The 19,415-nt window shown below is 55.4% G+C and overlaps 1 protein-coding gene across 1 annotated transcript; it reads left to right on the top strand.

Annotated features, from left to right (window-relative positions):
• Positions 1 to 2,062: 2,062 nt before the first annotated feature.
• On the top strand, positions 2,063 to 16,884 carry LAMC2 (laminin subunit gamma 2). The gene is made up of 23 exons (XM_054286085.1): positions 2,063 to 2,138; positions 5,957 to 6,145; positions 6,329 to 6,458; positions 7,319 to 7,417; positions 7,873 to 8,009; positions 8,454 to 8,576; positions 8,687 to 8,876; positions 9,229 to 9,341; positions 9,610 to 9,828; positions 10,605 to 10,784; positions 11,249 to 11,482; positions 11,692 to 11,828; positions 12,114 to 12,264; positions 12,386 to 12,591; positions 12,861 to 12,940; positions 13,296 to 13,430; positions 14,178 to 14,322; positions 14,534 to 14,683; positions 15,145 to 15,259; positions 15,347 to 15,546; positions 16,091 to 16,249; positions 16,337 to 16,436; positions 16,634 to 16,884. The coding sequence occupies exons 1-23, from the start codon at positions 2,063 to 2,065 to the stop codon at positions 16,882 to 16,884; spliced, it is 3,519 nt and encodes a 1,172-aa protein (XP_054142060.1).
• Positions 16,885 to 19,415: the final 2,531 nt, after the last annotated feature.

The raw sequence follows: 19,415 nt of genomic DNA, 5'->3' as shown, positions 1-19,415 counted from the left end.
GGGCAAGTGATGTACTTGAGAGCAGAAGGGATTGTGGCTCCTCAGAGCCATGAGTGGATCCTAAGAACTGCTGAATTGGTGGGAACACCATAAATAATTTTATCTCACCTAAAAACTAGTAATGGAAACCAGATAAAAGAACTTCAGATGCCAAAGCCCACCACACCACTATTACTTTTGGGAAGCAGTGTTCCTTGTTGTGAGCTATATTAGGATCCAGCAAGTGAAATGAAAAGGAAACCTCCTGTTTATAAAAGTTGACTCAAGCAGCAGAGGCAGGTACAGTTGGCAAAGGGAGGTGCAGAGATGTGGTGTGTTTGGGCTGGCTGTGCCCATGAGATCACCAGGAGCCAGAGGAAAGCCCTGTGAGTCAGCTCCAGGTGTCTGCAGTGTCTGGAGGCTGTTGGGCAGTGCAAGAGGCTCAGACAAGGAGCTCACTGTTAATCACCCTGCTCTGTCAGGCCTCAAGTGAGCAGCATGTCACACCTGGGACTGAGTCCCTAGTGCAGAAGGGGACCTAAAAGGCAACGTGTGTCTCTGGGGATGCACTTGTTGGGTGTTTTCATTCTGTTTAAAGGACCGCTCACAGTCACCTGTGACACAAGGAGTCTCATGGCATTGGGCAGGGGAGCTGCTGTGATGCAGCACGAGGGCCCATCCCTCACTGTGCCCCTCTGATGTGCTGCTTTCACTGGGCAGGAGGATGTGCTGGAGTCCTGCTTGCCCTGATGTGTGCAGGATGTGGAGAACCCCCGCCTCCAGATTTCTCTATTCCCCTGTAGAAGTGGTCATGTCCTCCTACAAGGCAAAGGTAAGGACTGATGTGGAACTGGCCACCATGCCCTGTGTGGCTTGTCAGCTGTCCTTGAGAATAAAGTGCTAATGGACCTGGGTCTGTGGAGCCTGGCATCTTCCTAGCTCTGTCAGCAGCCTCAGACAAGCGTTTCTCCCCTCTCTGTCTCCTCTCCTCATCCTTCTTCTAGCATAAAAATGATGTAGTAGGTGAGGCCAAGGACCCATCTAAGCTCATTTTCCATCTCGGGAGCAAAAGCAGACAAATATGTGTGATGATTTCCACCTCCAGCTCATTTCTAGGTCTGGGGATTTCCTGAACTTGATGATTATCTGGTAAATCCCAATCAATCTGCTTTCTGGGCATTTATTCAATGGGTCTCTTTGCATCCCCAGTCCTGCTAGTCACCTGTAAACGAGCAGGCTGGCTGGCTGGCTGGACCTGGCTTGGAGCAGGCAGCCCCCATCCACCCTCCCCAGGTTCCATGAGCTCATCCTGCTCCACTTTGTTCCCTGCAAGCCTCTGGCGTGCCCGGACAGCACGGCTGTCCCCAGCCAGCCCCGCGGCGGGGCGGGAGGGGCAGGAGGGTGTGCAGGAGGTGCAGGGTGTGTGATCCCCCAGCAGGGTGTGCAGGAGCTGCAGGGTGTGTGATCCCCCCAGGAGGGTGTGCAGGAGCTGCAGGGTGTGTGATCCCCCCAGGAGGGTGGGCAGGAGGTGCAGGGTGTGTGATCCCCCCAGGAGGGTGTGCAGGAGCTGCAGGGTGTGTGATCCCCCCAGCAGGGTGTGCAGGAGGTGCAGGGTGTGTGATCCCCCCAGCAGGGTGTGCAGGAGCTGCAGGGTGTGTGATCCCCCCAGGAGGGTGGGCAGGAGCTGCAGGGTGTGTGATCCCCCCAGGAGGGTGGGCAGGAGGTGCAGGGTGTGTGATCCCCCCAGGAGGGTGTGCAGGAGCTGCAGGGTGTGTGATCCCCCCAGCAGGGTGTGCAGGAGCTGCAGGGTGTGTGATGTCCCCAGCAGGGTGAGGGGGCTCTCCGGGGGTGCTGGCAGGGGGTGCTGTGCCCGCCAGTGCCCCTGTCCCGCTGGGGCCCGGCTCCCTGCGCTGCCTGGGCTGGGCTCTGCCGTGACTCACGGCCGCTCTTCCTGTTGGGAGTGACTCAGGTGGGGCAGCGATAAAAAACGCCCCAAAAAAAGGCACGGAGCTGGCAGCGGGTGGGGAGCCCGCCGGGACGGGCCCTGCTGCTGCTGCTGCTGTTGCTGCTGTGGGCACCGGCCATGGCCCAGCGCTGGCTGCTGCCCCTGGCCTGCCTGGCCCTGCTGCCCGCGGCCCGCGGCGCACACCGGGGACAAGGTGAGCCCGGGGATGGGGATGGGGCTCTGGGGCTCTGGAGCGGCCCTTCCTGCCCTGCTCCCGCCGCTGATCGGCTCGGAGCTCCCCGTGCTGGAGAGGGCCGGGAGCTGGAATCTGGCTGGGGTGCGGGACACCCTGATGGGGCACTCTTCCCCTCCTGCCGTCGGGATTGGTACTGGATCTGAAGGTGCTTCTTAGCTTTCCTCCGAGGTTAGTTTTCCTCCACCATAAATAATTTTGTCAGTTTCTGTCAGTTTTGTCACTGGCATCCCTTTTCAATAACTCATTTGTGTGCAGTTACCTTCCTGCTGTCGGTGCAGAGCTTTGCTCCCAGGGTGGGATGTGGGTGTGAGCACAAGCATCGCCCAGGCAGTGGCTGATCTGCCCATCACTGCTGGAACCAAATCCTTCCCTGAGCCTGGGGAAGAGCATCCAGAATCCAGTTTGCTGTAATAACGAGGCGGTGTTTGGATGTTGTGTGAGTCCGTGGAACTCACAAAGTCCCACAGTCCTGCTGCATCCTAAGAGAGACAGGAGTCTCCTGCAGTCCACGGCTTTAAAAATGCAGATCCTCTGGGACATGCAAAGCTCATGGAGTGCAGAGTGTCGTGGAGGGAGATTTAAACCTGTTCAGCCCAGTGGTAATTCAGCTATCTGAATTTCAGTTTCATTGGCCTGTAGTCTGGAGATGGGTATGTTTGGCCAAAATCAGGTTTTTGCATGTATTTTGTAAATACTGTGTGATTTTGTAAATACTAAGTGATTTAATTTTTTTTCCACCCCAGTACTGATGTTCTGAAATAAGCTTTCTGGGCTTGAAGTTAAATTTTATCATTTTTAAGTTTGGTGCAATGGGAAGTAAGTGCTGAATAAGTGTTTTGGTTTGGGTTTTTTCAAAAGAAAAAAAAAAAATCTGTTTTGCTGTACACGCTACTTGGGTTAATTATTACATCACCCTAATTACATCTACGTTTTAAAATACTGATATCAATTCTTCCTCTGCTCCTTCCTGGCAGTGTGTGGGAAAGTGCTGCTTTCCCAGGGACTCTTGAACCCGTTTCTGTGTGTAGGTAAAGCCAGTGGTTGGTAACAGCTGTGGTTTTATGGTGCAGCATAAAAATTCGAGTGGGTTCAGTGGTGTAACTGAGTGTGCTGATGGAGCCCCAGGCAGGTGTTCCTGCAGTGAGAAGCTGTGAAGGTGGGCACTGGGGACAGCCGGCCCTGGAGCAGCAGATGGCACAGCCTTGGGGTCACTGTCCCAGGAGCAGGGAATGGCTCTATTGACATGGAGCCTTCACTGCACCCAGAGCTCTGCCCTTCTCCTGATGGAGGGAGGGATCTTTGCAGGCTGGCTCATCTGTACAGGGCTGTCAGATCCTCACAGACCCAGGGCCACCGTCATTGCCTGGTTTTGTGAATTTAAGGAGACAGTTTAGGAAGCCTGAATCTGCCTGTCTCCTTCTCCAAGGCTTTCTGATGTCAGAATTCATCTGAGCACAGCCATCAAGCACTTTTCATGCTTTCTTCTTGGGTGGGAGCTGGGGGAATGACATCCTTCTAGAGGTGTGCCATGGATCTCCTGCATCCTGACATAGCACTGAAGAAATCCAGCTGCAAAGCTTTTCCTCCAAGGGAACCTGCTCTTTTCCATGGGTGATCTCAAAGCAGAGCCTCGGGGCACTTGGATAGAGAAGTGATCAGTTGGTCCTCATCCTCCAGCAGCTCCTTCCTGCTCCATCTCGTTGTCAATTCCAGTGCCTTGCTCTTGGTAAGGATTAGCCTGCCTGAGCTGCTGGGTTTCTGGGAGAACACCAGGAGCAGACACTCCAGTGCAGTGGTGGCACTAACCTGCCACAGTGCCATAAATGGCATTGAATCAGCGAGACAGGAATTTGTTCCAGGGTTGGAGAGCTGGTTCCTGACATGCTGCAGCAGCAGAGAAACACTCCAAGAAAGGTTTTCCTTCCCTGGGGGAATGGTGCTCATGCCTGTAATTTAACAAGCCAGTAAATCCTCTGGATTGCGTAGGGTGATGCATGGGTGGAGTTCAACTCAAAGATCCTTATTTGTCCTTCCAACTTGAGATCTAGCTGGAGTGTAGAGGGATGGGGAGTGGGATCAGCCCAAGTGGGATCTTTCTGCTGTAAAGGTGAGCACAAAGACTGAAAGAAAGTCTCACACTGCTGCTCTCCAGTGGTCCTTTGTGTTGTCCATGCCCTTTGGTCACCGCTGGTGCTCTCTGAGGCTGGAGTTGCTTTCCCAGGCCCTAGAGGCAGGAATTGTGTGCCCACAGGTGCCCTCCCCGCAGGCTGGGCTGGCAGAAGATCTCCTGAGCTCGGTCTCAGACTCCTGCAGCCAGACTGGGAGGGAAGAGCTGTGCTTGCCGGAGCTGGAGAAGCCTCTCTCGCTGTTTGCTGGCGCATGAGGTCAGCTCTCCCTTGGCAGAGGCTCCCGAGTGCCTCCCTCGGAATGCGGCGCCGATGGGTGTGTGGGAGGGCGGCGCCCAGGTGTGAGCGGGGAGCAGGAGGCAGTGCCTGGCCCCAGGAATCACAGTGCAGAGCACAGGGACGTTGTGCCCTGGGGCTGAGCTGTGCCAGGACAGAGCCGGGAAGGAGGAGGAGGCTCAGTGTGTACGGGCACAAGGCGCTGTCTGTATCCGTGCAGCAGGATTCTGCCCTTTTTGGGCTCTCTGCCCCTCCTGTGCTCTCAGAGGTGACCTGGGCAGGGGTTGGGTAGCTGGGAATGGCCTTTCCTCTCCCAAGCAGTGAGCAGAGCTCCTCAGAGGGAGGTGGAGGCTCCCATGGCAGCATCAGGGTGGTTTGGAGCAGCTCCTCAGCAGGCTCTGTGCCCCTGAGGACCTGCCTTTTCCCTTGGGATGTTTCTTTCTGCTGCCTGTCTTTGCCAGCCATTCTCTCGGCTGTGCCTGCTCTCCCCAGTGATCTGAGGAGCGTGTCTGGAGTAAAGGTCCTCAGGATTAAATGCTCCAGTTCTGGCCACTGAGGGACTGCCAAGGAGGTGCAAGGTGGCTACAAGGGAGCAGCTGGACAAGGCAGTGGGGTGCTGGGGCAGGCACATCTGGTGAGATGCCTGAGGCTGATGTCCAGAGGGATCATCTGTCTTGGCTGTAGAGGAATGCAGAATCTCATGCCTGTTCCTCCTGCCATCCCCCATGCAGCAATGTGGGCAGCTGCAGCTTTTCTTCACAATGAGGGAGGGTGGGGTCCACTCCCATACAAACCTTTTTTGTTAATCTCCCTCGTGGCTGGCACACTTCCACCAAGCTCCTTGGATCACAGACCACTCCCCATCACCCTGCACTGCAGACCTGGCTGGGGTGGACCTGCTGGATTCTGGTTGAGCTTTTCTTACTCACTCCTGGCCAGGTGAAACAAAGGATAACCTCATGAAAGTTTTCCTTTTCCCCAAAGTCTCTGGTAAGGTTACCCATGCTTTTCTCAGGACAAGACTGGGGTTTTTTAAACCACCTCTGCTTATTCAATGTCCTGGTTATGTTGCAAGACCTGTGGAAGAATGGAGAGCAGCCCTGGAAGTGCTGTTGTATGGATTTTGGCTGCTTGGCTTGGGTCTGTCCATCCTCAGCAGTGAAATGGGGCATTCCTCCCCCGTGTGGGGATGCAGACACGGGTGGCACCAGGGTGGTGATGGACACAGCATGGGGGCAAGCACAGAGATGTGGGGCAGCAGCTCGCTGTGGCAGGGCACGAAGGGGAGGTTTGCAGCACCTGTGCCCTGCTCCCTGCCCCTCAGGGTGGGACTGCTGCACCACCTGAGACGTGTCTCTGCTCTCCTCTCCGCAGTGTGTGACTGCAACGGGATGTCCAGGCAGTGCATCTTTGACTGGCAGCTCCTGCGGGACACGGGGAACGGCTTCCGCTGCCTGGGCTGCCAGGGCCACACAGAGGGCGCGCGCTGTGAGCGCTGCCAGCAGGGCTTCTACCGACAGCACGGGGGGCTCTGCTGCCTGCCCTGCCTCTGCCACCCCTGGGGTATGTGCACCGCCCTGCCTGGGCTCTGGGGCTCAGGGCACCCCTGGGCAGGGCAGGCTCTGCCCCCTGCCTACCAGAGCACAGGTTTCAAGACCCACCTGCCCTCTGAAGTAATCACAGACTCTCAGAGTGGTGTGGGTTGGAAGGTGCCCATGCCAGCCTCTCCCTCCTGTCTCCCTGCAGGTTCCCTTGGCCCACAGTGTGACAGCGATGGCCGGTGCAGCTGCAAGCCTGGAGTGATGGGGGACAAGTGTGACCAGTGCCAGCCAGGCTTCGAGTCTCTGTCCGAGGCAGGCTGCAGGAGGAGCGGGCAGTGAGTGCTGCCACCATTGGTGCCATGGGGCCAGAGGGAGGGCCAGCCTCCAGAGCTCTCCTGGGGCCTGTGCTGGCTGAGAACAGCCCCTGCAGGGGGAGCAGGGCTGGTTTCATGGACAACCTTAAGCCAACCATGCTAGGAGAGAGTGGGCTTGAGAGAGGCTGGACCTCTGTGCCAACCTGTAGGGCTTGGTGTCCTGTTACACCATCAGAATCTGAACTTAGCCACTCTCTGAGGTGATGGCTTCATTACCCAGATAATGCCCAACAAGCTACAGCCCTGTAAAACAAAACCTGCCCATAGTGGGGCTGCCTCATGTTGGTGCCACTCACAAGGAGACGTGTATGCAAAAACCAACCCCTTCCTTTTCATGAAGCCCTATTTAAACACCTTTAGAAATGTTTCTTATTTGACTTCCTCAGCTGTGTCCTCTTCTTCCTCACCTCAACCTGCCATTCCTCCTTTGGGGCTGCTGGCAGGCAAAGGGTGTTGGGCTGCCTGCAGTCCTGGCCAGCCCTCCTGCCCAAGCCTCCCCAGGGTGCTGCTGCTTGCTGGAGCTCAGCCAAATTCTATTAAACTCAGCCAGGGTTTATTAAACTCAGTGGAGCTTCACTTTGAGCTTGTGGGTGGGTCTGATGCTCTAGGATGCCCTGGAGCAGTAGCAATGGGCACTGGCTCAACCTGGCACCCACAGAGCGGCAGATTCGGGAAAGAGGTGGCTGTGCAGCTTATTTCCCCACTTCTTGCATAGGAATGGTATCTGGGAGGGTTCTCTGCTGTCTTGTGTGGCAGCAGGAAGCACTGGCTCCCAGGCCAAGCTGGAATGCCAGGTAGAGGTTGGTGCTGTGCCTTTGCAGGAGCCTGCAGTGTGAGTGTGACCCCGCGGGCAGCGTGGGCGGCTGTCACTCCGGCCACTGTGTCTGCAAGGAGAGCGTCACTGGGGAGCTCTGCCAGAGGTGAGGGGCAGGAGCACCTGCTGGACACTGCCTGGCACTGCCTCCTTCTCTCTGCAGTCACTTCCCAAGTCCACCAAGTCTTAGAATGGTTGGGGTTGGAAAGGATGTTAGACCTCACCTCATCTCACCGTCTGCCATGGGCTGGGACACCTCCCACTATCCTGGGTTGCTCCCAGCCCTGTCCAGCCTGGCCTTGGACACTGCCAGGGATGGGGCAGCCACAGCTTCTCTGGGCAACCTGGGCCAGTCCCTCAGCACCCTCACAGGACAAATTCTTCCCAGTATCCAATCTAGCCCTGTCCTCTCTCTGGTCAAAGCCATTTCATGTGCCCATCTCACCAGCCCAGTGATGACCTTAAACCCTGCTGATGGCTGTATTGCATCACAGGGATGGTTGTGTGGGCCAGTAAGAGGAGAAAACCACTTAACATTGTCACCTTCTTGCATTTTCCCAGGTGCAAGCAACACTTCTACAACCTGGATGCCAGAAACCCTGCGGGCTGCTCCCCCTGCTTCTGCTACGGGCACTCGGACATGTGTGTCAGTGCAGACACCCACAGCGTCCACAACATCACCTCCACCTTCCAGCGAGGTAAAGCCCAAGCAGGACATCCCCATGGCTCCTGGGCATGTGTGCTTGCCATCCCTGCTCTTCGGTGGGCTGGAGGAACCATGTGGTTCCCAACCCTGCTGGAAGTCAGCCTTGGGCTGTGCCTGTTCCTTGGGAGCTCATCCAGCCTGCCTGGGCTGCAGCAACCTTGCTGTGATGGGATGGCTTGGTCACAGGCAGAAGTATAGTCCAAGCATTGAGAGGAGCACAGGATTTCTTCATTATGTCTTTCCTGCCACTTGGAAGGAGGCCTCTGTGCCCAGCCAGGCTGATTTACAGATGATGGGCACAGGGATAACTGTGCTGCCCCCTCAGAGGTCGGAGTGGGAAGCTGGAGAGCTTTGATAAGACACAGCTCAAGAAAGTTGCTGGAATCCTGGAAACACCTTCCCTGTCCACACTGACTGCTCCTTGTTTGTGCTCCAGGTGCTGAGGGCTGGCGAGGGGTCCACGAGAGCGGCTCCCCAGCCCAGCTCCAGTGGTCCCCACGCCACCAGGATGCCTTCATAGCCGCAAGGACATCAGAGCCAATATACTTCATGGCACCTGGTAAGTGTGGGGTCAGTGGTGGCCAGAGTGAACCTTTGCTTGCTCTGGTCCCATGAACTGAGCCTTTAGGAGGAAGGAAAGATTTTAAGCCTTTGATTTTCCCTCTGCAGCGAAATTCCTTGGGAACCAGCAGCTGAGCTATGGTCAGACGCTCTCCTTTGGTTACCGCCTGGACCGAGGGGGCCGGCAGCCATCCCCACACGATGTGGTCCTGGAGGGACACGGCCTGAGAGTCACTGCCCCCTTCCTGCCCCAGGGAGAGGTCCTGCCCTGTGGTGTCAGCCACATGTACACGTTCAGGTAAAGGGGGAAGCTGGGGTGCTTGGGGCAGGGGGAGCAAGAATGGCTGAGGCTTCGAGGAGGTTCTGGGTTCAGCTGTGGTCCCTTGGTGGTGGCAAATGGCTGCCTCGTTTGGGCTGGGTGCATCTCAGGTGCTTTTGTCCTGGATAAAGAGGTTACTTTGTGAGAGGGGCAGCAGAAAATGTGGCTTGAGGTCGGGTTGGGTTCTCAGCTCTGGATGAGTTGCATGCATGGACATCATTGCCCAAAGCCTTGAGCTCCCAGGAGGCAGGTGGGCAAGGGTTGTTGTGTCTTTTGAAAGAGGCATCTCAGTTTTTTGAACCAGTTCCACTTCCTCCCTCTTCCACGGCAGGCTGGACGAGCATCCCAGCAGCAAGTGGAGCCCGAGGCTGAATCACTTTGAATTTCGCAGGCTGCTGGGAAACCTGACAGCCCTCTGGATCCGAGCCACCTTTGGGGAGTACAGTAAGTGCAGAGAGACCTGACAAGGCTGGCTTCTCCCAGTTGGTGGAGATGGATACACCTTTGCTAGAATTTATTAAAAGATAAAAACAGTAAGTGCTCCAAGGGGGAGAATTAAATAGCAAAGAGATTGAGCAGGATAGCAACAGATGTGGCTGCTGCACTTGCTGTGGGCGCTGCAGTGGAATGTGTGCCCTGTGCCGGTGCTGGCTGTGGGGCCGGGCGGGTGGAGCCGCTGTCCCCACGGGTCACTGTCCCTACTCCCCTGCAGGCACCGGCTACCTCGACAATGTCACCCTGGTGTCAGCACAGCCCGTGCCCGGTGTCCCGGCGCCGTGGGTGGAGCGCTGCCAGTGCCCGGCGGGGCACCACGGGCAGTTCTGCCAGAGCTGTGCCCCTGGATACCGCAGAGACAGCCCCAGCCAGGGACCCTTCAGCTCCTGCGTGCCCTGCAACTGCCAGGGGGGAGGAACCTGTGACCCCGACACCGGTAAGAGACGCCAGCTGTGCTTGTGGGCTGGATGGGAATGCAGGGAGGCTGCCTGTGTCCTGAGAATTGAGCTGTGGGGAGCCAAGACCTCTGGGTTCACAGAAATTTCTTCATGGAAGTGTCATTAGGTATTGTAAGGGGCTGCCCAGGGAGGTGGTGGAGCCATCATCCCTGGAGATGTCCAGGGAAGGACTTGGACTTGTCACTCAGTGCTCTGGGCTGGTTGACAAGGTGGGGATCTGCCACAGGTTGAACTCAATGGAGTTGGAGGGCTTTTCCAACCTTAATGAGTCTGTGATTCTGAGATTCTGTCTGTGATCATAAATCTGTGACTTGGGTCTGAAATGTGGGGAGCATCCAAGACAAAACTCCCCAGAGCCTAGAAGCACTGCAATCAGATGCATTTGGAACAAATTGGATGCATGTTGGAGAGAGGAAAACCATCTCCTGCTGCCCAGATAGCAGTATTTCTTCACTGGTGACTTCTTATTTCAAAGTTAAGCATGGCAGGCTGGATAGAGCTTGAGCAATCTGGTTTAGTTGAAGAAGTCCTTGCCTGTTGCAGGGAAGTTGGACCAGATGACCTTTAAGGTCCCTTCCAACACTAACCATTTCATGATTTTATGATGTGCACGATGTGGGCGTGCTGGGGATCTGAAGAGATCTCATGGAGTTTGCTGGACCGTGGGTGCTGTTGTTGCTGTGGCTGCTGTGGTGGAGGATATCCCACCGGGAATGTAAGCAAACTGCCCTGAGCCCTCTCCTTGCTCCTCCAGGTGAATGTTACTCAGGAGATGAACACGTGGGCAATGGTGCCAGCTGCCCCTTCGGCTCCTACCGGGACCCCCGGCAGCCCCACAGCTGCAGGCCCTGCCCCTGTGGGCCCAGCCAGGGCTGCTCCGTGGGGCCGGGTGGTGAGGAGATCATCTGTGACCACTGCCCTCCTGGAGCTGCTGGTAATTCCCTTTTGCTTCTGCTCTGCCTTTTCATACAGGTGTGCTTGGAGTGGGCAGATTCACACCATCCTCTCAGCCCAGCTTGCCTGTGACACTGCCCCTCCTGCCTGCACTGGGGTGTCTGAGCCCCAAGGGTTGGGTAAACACAGCAAGATCTCTGGGAAAAGTTCTCCTTTAAATGTAACATGGGTGGACAAAGGATGGGTAGGAAAGGGAGGGCAACAAAAAATAAGTAAAAATAAGTAAAAAAAAAAGAAATTACTTGTAGAAGGTCAGTTGTGGCACCCAGTTTTCAAGAGCATGTGTGGGGCATTGTGTGTTGGCCGTGGTGGTGCTGGCAGCAGAGCAGCTGTGGTGCCAGCCGTGATGGGGCTGAACCCCCAATTTCTGTGGGGCACAAGCAGCGAGTCAGCTTCTGCCTCCCAGGCACAAGCATTACCTTCTGCCCATGTCTCCTTTTCCAGGTGCCAATTGTGAGTACTGTGCTGATGGCTACTTTGGGGACCCAGCAGCTTCCCAGCCCTGCCAGCCGTGCCAGTGCAATGGCAACGTGGAGCCCAACGCTGTGGGCAACTGCGACCGCCGCAGCGGAGAGTGCCTCAAGTGCCTCTACAACACTGCTGGCTTCTACTGTGACCGCTGCAAGGATGGCTTCTTTGGGAACCCCCTGGCCTCTGACCCCTCAGACAAGTGCAGAGGTGAGAGCCAAGTGCTGTCTGAGCTGGGGATGAGGAAGAAAAGCCATGAGTGACTTTGGAGTGGTTTGATGGGAAGGAGGATGCTGGGAAGTGGGAATGGTGAGCAGGAACCAATACAGGGCTGAATGGTGGGGGCAAAGCAGGGAGAGGTGTGCTGTGGCTTGAGGTGGGGCCGGGTCCCCCTGAACCTGTGTGACTCTGACCTGCAGCCTGTGAATGTGACTCGGTTGGTGCCGAGCCCCTGAAGTGCAGGAGTGACGGGAGCTGCATCTGCAAACCTGGCTTTGAGGGTCCCCGCTGTGAAGAGAGTGAATGCCCAGCTTGCTATGGCCAGGTGAAAGAGCAGGTGAGCATCTGTTCCAGCCCCAGGGCCACTGAGCAACAAGGAGTGCATTGATTTGCGCACCCTCAGGGTCTCCTCCTGTCCTCCTCAAGCATCTACTCCTGGTGCAGATGAAATGTGAATTCAAGCTTTGGTTTTGTACCTGATTTAACTGATCCTTTGTGTCCCATCCTAAAATGAGCCTTCATTTTGGTCTCTGTCCTCAGGCCTGACTGTGGCCCTGGATTCCCCCTGGCCTTTCCCCATGGGGTTAGTCTGCTGCTGGCTGATGCCTGTCTGTGGTTGCAGGTGGAGCTGTACCTACAGCAGCTGGCACAGCTGGAGCTGCTCCTGTCAGAGGTGCGAGCTGGCGGAGGGACCAGCCAGGAGCTGGAGGGGAGGATGCTGGAGGCTGAGGAGATGCTGAGGACCATCCTCAGGGAAACCCTGAGCCTTCAAGGTACCACCTGCCCACCGCCCTGGGATGGGGCCATCTGGGCTGTATCAGGGAGGGTTTGCTGCCTGGGCGTTTTTGCACAGCAATGAGTTTTCCTTCAGCTTTTCTCTTTCCTTCTCTCCAGCCTCCGACAGGTCTCTGGAAGGCCGTGTGGCCAGGATGAAGGGACAGGGGTCCAGCTCCCAGAGTCGCCTGGATGAGGTCAAGGCAACAGTGGAGAGCCTGAGGTCTCTGGGCAGGCAGTATGAGAGGCAGGTGCAGGAAACACGGCAGCTGCTGGAGAGAGCCAGGCTGGACCTGGATCGCAGTGGTGCTGCTCTCCTTCGGGTGGTAAGAGCATCCCGTGTGACATGCTCCTGGTTCAGCTCAGGGATGGAAAACATCTACAGAGAAAGCAAGGATTTAAAGGATTACAGATGTTGTTTTGTGAATGTGGGTGTTCTGGTGGTCCTTTTTTTGGGGCCAGAACTTTAAGAGGAGCTGGCAGGAGTCTTTGGGGGCAGTGGAGGTTTAACATGCTGTAGTTGCCTCTTTCACTGCCAAATTGGATGGAGAGCAGGGACGAGCACTCACACCTCTCTTCCTTCCTCCCTCTTCAGACCATTCCTGCTTCAAGCTTTCCCGGGGGTTCCAATCAGTTCTTGCTGCTGGCCCAGGAAGCTCTGAGACTGGCCAACAGGTGAGTTGCTCCCACTGTTACCAGCCCTGGAGCAGGGGAAGATACAACTGCTGGACTGTCTTTGCTGCCCTATAGGCTTATCCTCAGCTGCCTTTGAGGATGTAACTGGATGTGATTTAGAAGCATCTTTGGGATTAGAGTTTCTCCTTGGATATGCAGTTGGAACAGAGAGCTTGTGCCCTCCCCAGTGCTCTTCTCTCCTGGGGAGATGCAGGAGGAGCAAGCCAAATACAGGTCGCCTTCACAGATGTGCTGTTTCTCAGGGGGGTGAATCAGTGAAGGCAGCAGTACAGGAAACTGGTGGAGGAAACCTGGGTGTGAATCCTTTGTGCAAACCCCCCTGTGTGCTCTGCAGGCACACTCAGGCAGCCAATGCCATTGACCAGGCTGCCAGGGCTGCACGGGAGGATGCACGGGAGGCGCTGGAGCTGCTGCGCGCGGCCGCCGGCGGAGAGGGCACCGAGGGCTCCCTGCCAGGGCTGCCCAGGAGGTGAGCACTGCCTGTCTTGGCCTCTGTGTCTCTGTGTGCACCTGGGAGGGAGCAGGGCATGGCCAAGAATCCAGGCCCCCTCCCCACCTGAGCTGCAGAATGGACAGCTGGAGCCAGGGAATTCACTGGCGTGTCTGAGGGGTGCAGATGGAGGGTCAGCAGCTCTGTGGAGGGTTTGCTTCCCACCTCACAGCCCTCAATGCTCCTGAGGTCCTGCCTGCAGCTGGGCAAAGCATCACCACACGTGTGAACAGGCTTCTGGGGATAATTTCCACATGTGGTTGAAAATCTGGGCTGGGTTTAGCCCAAGGGAGAATTTAAGCCCATGGTGTCTCCTTTGGTCAGACTTGGCCTCTCCAGAGGCCACCACGATGGTGCTGGGACTTTGCACACCATGGGTGGGATGTGAGCAGCAGCCTTGAAGGAAGTTAAGAGGTTAAACAGGGATGTGCAGGAGAAAACACACAGGGGCAGGGCAGGGATTAGCAGAGCCACCATGGACCCTGTGAGGACTCAGCTGTATGAAACAAGCTCTGATTTTGGAGCAGGAGTAAGGAGCCAGCAGATGCCCTGCTCATTGGAGGGGCTGGGATGCAGGGAATGTTTGTAATTGACTTTTTACATGTGATAAATCCGTGTGGAGCTTTGGGGAACGTGAACGAGTCAATGCAGATGGTAGTATTAGTGCTGGGATGGGAGGCTGGCAGCTTGGCTGGCACCAGGCTCTCCAACCTCAAATCTGTACAGGTATGAGGAGCTCAAGTCACTGGTTGGAGGCCTGAAGGCTGATGCTGATGGAATGGCCTCCAAGGCAGACACGGCTTATCAGGGCAGCCTGGTGCTCCTCAGCTCCCTGTCCCGCCTGGCAGAGATGGACATCACCTCCTTTCAGGTGAGGGCTTCATGTCTGTCAGGCCTGGAGATCCCCTTTTGCTCTTCCTGATGCCCTCCCTGCTTATCCTGCCACCAGCTTAGCGCTTCCAAGGGCTCCATCCCTGTTGGAGAGCCCTAGATAGGCCTCTTCCCACCCTTTTCCCCCTTTGCCTCTGGTTCCTGGTGGGCCCTGGGGAGATGCTGGGGCCCTCACTGTGTCTGTGTTTCAGGAGGAAGCCTCGAGGCTGAAGCAGGACTCGGGTGCCCTGCTGGCCCTGGTGGACACGTCCCTGTCGCAGTACCGGGGCCTGCGGGGCCGCCTGGGGCAGTGGGAGCAGGAGGCCAAGGAGCTGCTGCAGGGGCAGGAGGGCCACAGAGCGGTAAGAGGCTGCCCAGTGAGGGCTCATCCCATCCCCAGCAGGAGCTGCAGCCTTGGGGGTGCCTGTGGCCCCACCATGTCCTTGTCTGGCTGTCAAAGGCAGCTCTGCCTGCCTGGTGCAGGATTGGGCCCTTCCTTGGGGCTGCAGAGCTCAGTGTGTGCAGGAGCTGCTGGTGCAGGTCTCACCTGCATTCTCCTCCATGAAAGGCAGGATGAAGACCTGCTCCTGCAAAGATTAGAGCTAAAATGACTCAGGGTAGAGCTGGAGCCGGTTGAGGAGCACGGGCACAAGCTTCTGATGGTAGATCAGCCTGTGGTGGCCTTGATTAAGGGCAAGAGCAAGCATTTGGGAACAGACTCTCGGGCCTCTCCAGCCCAGCTCCTCCCAGACTGCTCTGGGACTGTGTGATGCTCCCATACCACATCCTTCACCTGCCCTTTGTGTCCCTTGGTGCATTGCAGAAGCTGACACAGCTGCTGTCCCGAGCTACCCTTGCCAGGAGCACAGCCCTGCAAGCCGTGAGCACTGGCAATGCCACCTTCTACGAGGTGGAACAGATCCTCAAGAGCCTCAAGGGTAGAATCCTAGAAACCCTCCCTTTTCCTTTCCATGTGGGATCTCACAAAGGTACTATGGCTTCATTTCCACATGTGTTTCTTCCAGAGTTCAACCTGCAAGCAGATGACAAGAGGAGGCAAGCCAAAGATGCCATGAGGAGGCTGCCCATTATCAGTAGCATGGTCACCACTGCCAGGGAGAAGACAGACCAAGCCAAAGGGATCGTGGGCAGAGCTGCTTCTGAGTCCAAGGCAGGCAGCAGTGTGGCAGAGGAGGTGAAGGAAATCACCAAGGGGATCCAAGAGGTGAGGACAGACCCTGGTGCTGTTACTGGCAGAAAAGGATTTGGAAGGGGAAAAACATGGAAGAAGAGGAGATGGTTGGCAACCTCTTGGTGGACCTGATGGGTTGATTTTTGAGCTGAAGTTTTTCTACAGTGGGTCCTGCAGATATAGTTTGGCTGTAGGTAATCTCTGCGGCACATTTCTTCCATGAGGATCTCTGTGGCATCTCACTGTAGCCACCTTTCGGTGACCAAGGGGACTTTTTTACTCCTGCAGCCAGAGTCACTGGCAGGCTTGTGCTGTCCCAAAATGGTGTTTGTGGGTTCACCTCCCAGATGTGTGCTGTAATTCCCCAGGGATTTGCTGATGTGTGAGGGAGGGATTGAGCCATGAGCATAGAAACATCTCTCTGGAGATGTTGGTGGGAGAACATGAGGACAGCTTGTGATCTTTTGGATCCCTTGTAGAAGGACCAGTTTCTACCAGTTCCCTATTAATGTGCACCCGGAATGACTTTGGTTGTGTTCTGCCCTCTAAAAGTGCCTTTTCCTCAACACAACCCCAGGAGATTGCCCGGCTGAGGGAGGAAGCCAACAAGACAGCTGATGGTGTCCTGGCCCTGGAGAAGGCAGTGGCCACCCTGCAGCTGGAGGCCAAGGAAGTGGATGAAGCATTTGAGAGGAAGCTCTCTGAGGCTGCGGCAGATGCTGCTGCCATAGAGAAGGTGGGTTCCCATCTCCCTTACCTTGTCTCCTCCCCTGTTGATTGTGGGCTTGATTGCACCTCACAGCTCCTGCCTTTCCTCCTGCAGACAGCTCAGGAAGCTCAGAGGGTCCACGACAAGGCTGGCCAGGCAGGGGCAGCTGTGCAGCAGGTGCTGAGTGCCCTGGAGGAGCTGCTGCGGCTCATGAGTAGGTTTTGTGATGCCTCTGTGGGGTGTGGATGGAGACAGGTCCTCTCTGGGGTCTAGGCAGGGCTTCTGGGAAGCTAGATTATGTGATGCCTGTGAACAGGCTGGGCAGCAGGGTGGGGATGAAGTATCTGGGAAGATCTAGTCCTCAGCCTCCATGCGTGCTTTCCCATTCCTTGTTTTCCTTCTGTGCCAAAGACCAGCCTGGTGCTGTGGATGAGGATGGCCTGAGGCAGCTTGAGGAGAACTTCAGCAAAGCCCAGAGCAGAAGCAAGCAGCTGAAGGTGGAGATGTCAGAGCTGGAGCAGACGGCTGCCCTGCAGAAGGCCCGGGTGCAGACACTGGAGAGCAGCATCGATGGCATCCTGGCTGATATTAAGAACCTGGAGGATATCCAGAGGAGTCTTCCTCCAGGCTGCTACAACACAAAAGCCATTGAATTGCCCTGAGCCAGTTCTGGAAAGGCTGCAGCACCTGCCAGGCTGAAGGCAGGAGGGCCTCCCCAAACCTGGCAGAACTGGCTGTGTTTGTTGTGTTAAACTGATCCTTACCCTCAAGATCAGTGTGGCACATGAAGTTCACAATGTTCCGCTGGCCCTGGAAAATCCCTAAGTTTTCAAAGTGCTCCGTCCCTTGCTCATTGGAGGAAGGAGACTCCTGGTTTGTGAAGGTGCTACTGTCTGAAGAACAGCCCATCCCTACAATATATCTCTGACTGCAGGGTTAGGTGTCAGCCTGGTGAGTTTGCACAGTTTGGACCCTGAAGCTCATAACTGACAGGTTCCCATCACCTGTGGCTGCCCTGTCCTGGTCCAGCGCACACAAAGTATGGGGTCTCTGTCCATACTTTTGACACTGCCACCACCAGCTCCTCCTCCTGTTCTCCATGGGGTTTCCTCACCTTTGGCAGTGACAGGGAGTGAGCAGTACGAGAGGCTGCTGGGAGAGATGAGTTCTGAGTTGTGGCACTGGTGATGCTTCATGCAGTGTCTCCTCCCAGGCTGGAGTCTTCCCCTTGATGGGGGTGGTGCTGGCATTCCGTGGCTCTTGTACCTGAGAGCCCCATCCCATTCTGCTGCAGTGCCTGTAACCTGTTTCATTAGTTTAAAAATAGTGAAGATGTCTTGAATGTGTCTCCACCTCTGATTTGGTGCTGCCTCTCCTCCCCCACTCCCTCATGGTTCTGCATGTTTATCAGAGGCCACCACCACCACTAAGGTAGCTCTCCACAGGGGTTTCCCACTGTTCACCTTAACAGAGCTTGGATGAGGCAAAGACCACAGTGCTCCCTTCACTGCAGCTCCCACCTGGGTCCAGCTGCATTCTGGGGCACTGCACACTGCTCCCACCTTCCTTCAGATGCCATGCAGGGGAAAAAAGTTTCAGGGGAAATAGGTGCCACCAGATGCTGGAAGCTGAAGCTCTACTGGACCCCTGCCTTGTGTGCTGGCAAGAGAGGAGGTCCCAGATGGAGAAGGACACTGGGGACTCACTTACCCCTCCTTATCTCTCAAGTCTCTGATAAAGTGGTATCTGATAAAGCACCATCCATGCTTTTGCTTCATGATATACTGAGTATTATATCTGCTTTGCTCTTTTATTTAAGTGAGATGTATTTTAGGCCCTGCCATGTGTCCCTTCTCCTGTTGTACAGCACAGGGACAGCTATTAGGGAACCTGTTTTTCCATGAACTGGCTTTTTTGAAAGGCAGGTGTAGGCACACAGTGTGTGGTGAATGTGAGTGGGCTGGCCCAGCCTCATCCCCAGTGGGTGCAGCTGTGAGCAGCAGGTGAGCAGCACTGACAGCAATGAGCCATGGAGTGCCCAGGGGCACTGAGCAGCCACCAAAGGGAACAGAGGGCACACAGGGCAGGGCACCAACAGGAGGGAATAACAGGCTGGGCTGGAGAACAAGAAGGGTGGATGCTTGCAGCCTGGTGTTGTTCTGTATGGGTTGAAGCTTTCTGAAATTGCATGGTGATACGCTGTGTACCATGGCTGTCTCAGCTGCGACAGGTAAGAGGTCAATAAATGATCAATACTCTTGGCTAGATCTTGCTTATCACTTTCTTTTTTCAGGCTTCCTCATTTGGGGGGATTTGGCCATGGGTTATCCCAGCAGTGCAGGCATTTGCTCTCTTGTTCTGACTCAGTCTTGGGGCTGTTTTAAAATCACACCAGTAATATCTCTGTTTTGTTTTGTTTATTACATAATTTAAACATTTTGCTGATAAAGTATTTTTTGTCAATGACTGTTTTTTCATATAGCAACAGAAAAAAAGAAAAAAAAGGCTCCAAAACTTTTGACAAAGGTGAAATTGGTGGCATGGCAATTTCAACCCCTTTCCCTCCCCCCTTTATTAATTTTCTTTTCCCAAAAGACGTTTGAAGTTCATTTCACTTTCAGCAAATTGACTGTTAAAAAGTGGCGGTTCAAATACCAAAACCCACGAGCTTCTTCCCATGCCTCTCCTGCACCCTGGACACCCCCATCCTCACCTCCCCAGCGGTCTCATGGATCATCACAGATGATTATTTTCTTCCCATGCCCACCCAAATACATTTTTCCAAACCAGTCCCAGAGCTGAAAGCCCCATTACAAACCCCCATCCCTCCCCCCATCCTGTGAGTTTTACTGAGCAGATATGTGAAGGTAAGAGCAGAACAAACTCCTCATCCTCACCACAGCTAAGCTTCACCATCCCAACCATGTGGATCAGGAGGCCATGGCATTCCCAGGTCCCCTTCTGTGTACTGGAGGGAGGGTCAGATATGATTTTTGGTGCATTACTCTTTCTTCCCTCCTCTCCATTGTTAATTTTCTGTCTTTCCTCGGGGAAAACCCGCTGTCCTTGCTCCCACCTCAGAGGTTTTGCTCCCCAGGAGGTTCAGTCCCTCTGTGTGTTTTGGAGGCTGATTGCCATCGCTGGGCTTTGAGCTAAGGAACACACGGGACATCTGGAAGGAGGAGAGGCTGCT

This window comes from Melozone crissalis, unplaced genomic scaffold (assembly GCF_028551555.1).
Source record: "Melozone crissalis strain CALT ecotype California unplaced genomic scaffold, PUWL_Pcris_2 ptg000045l_1, whole genome shotgun sequence".
Lineage (NCBI taxonomy): Eukaryota > Metazoa > Chordata > Aves > Passeriformes > Passerellidae > Melozone > Melozone crissalis.
This window is presented reverse-complemented; position numbering and strand designations above follow the sequence as displayed.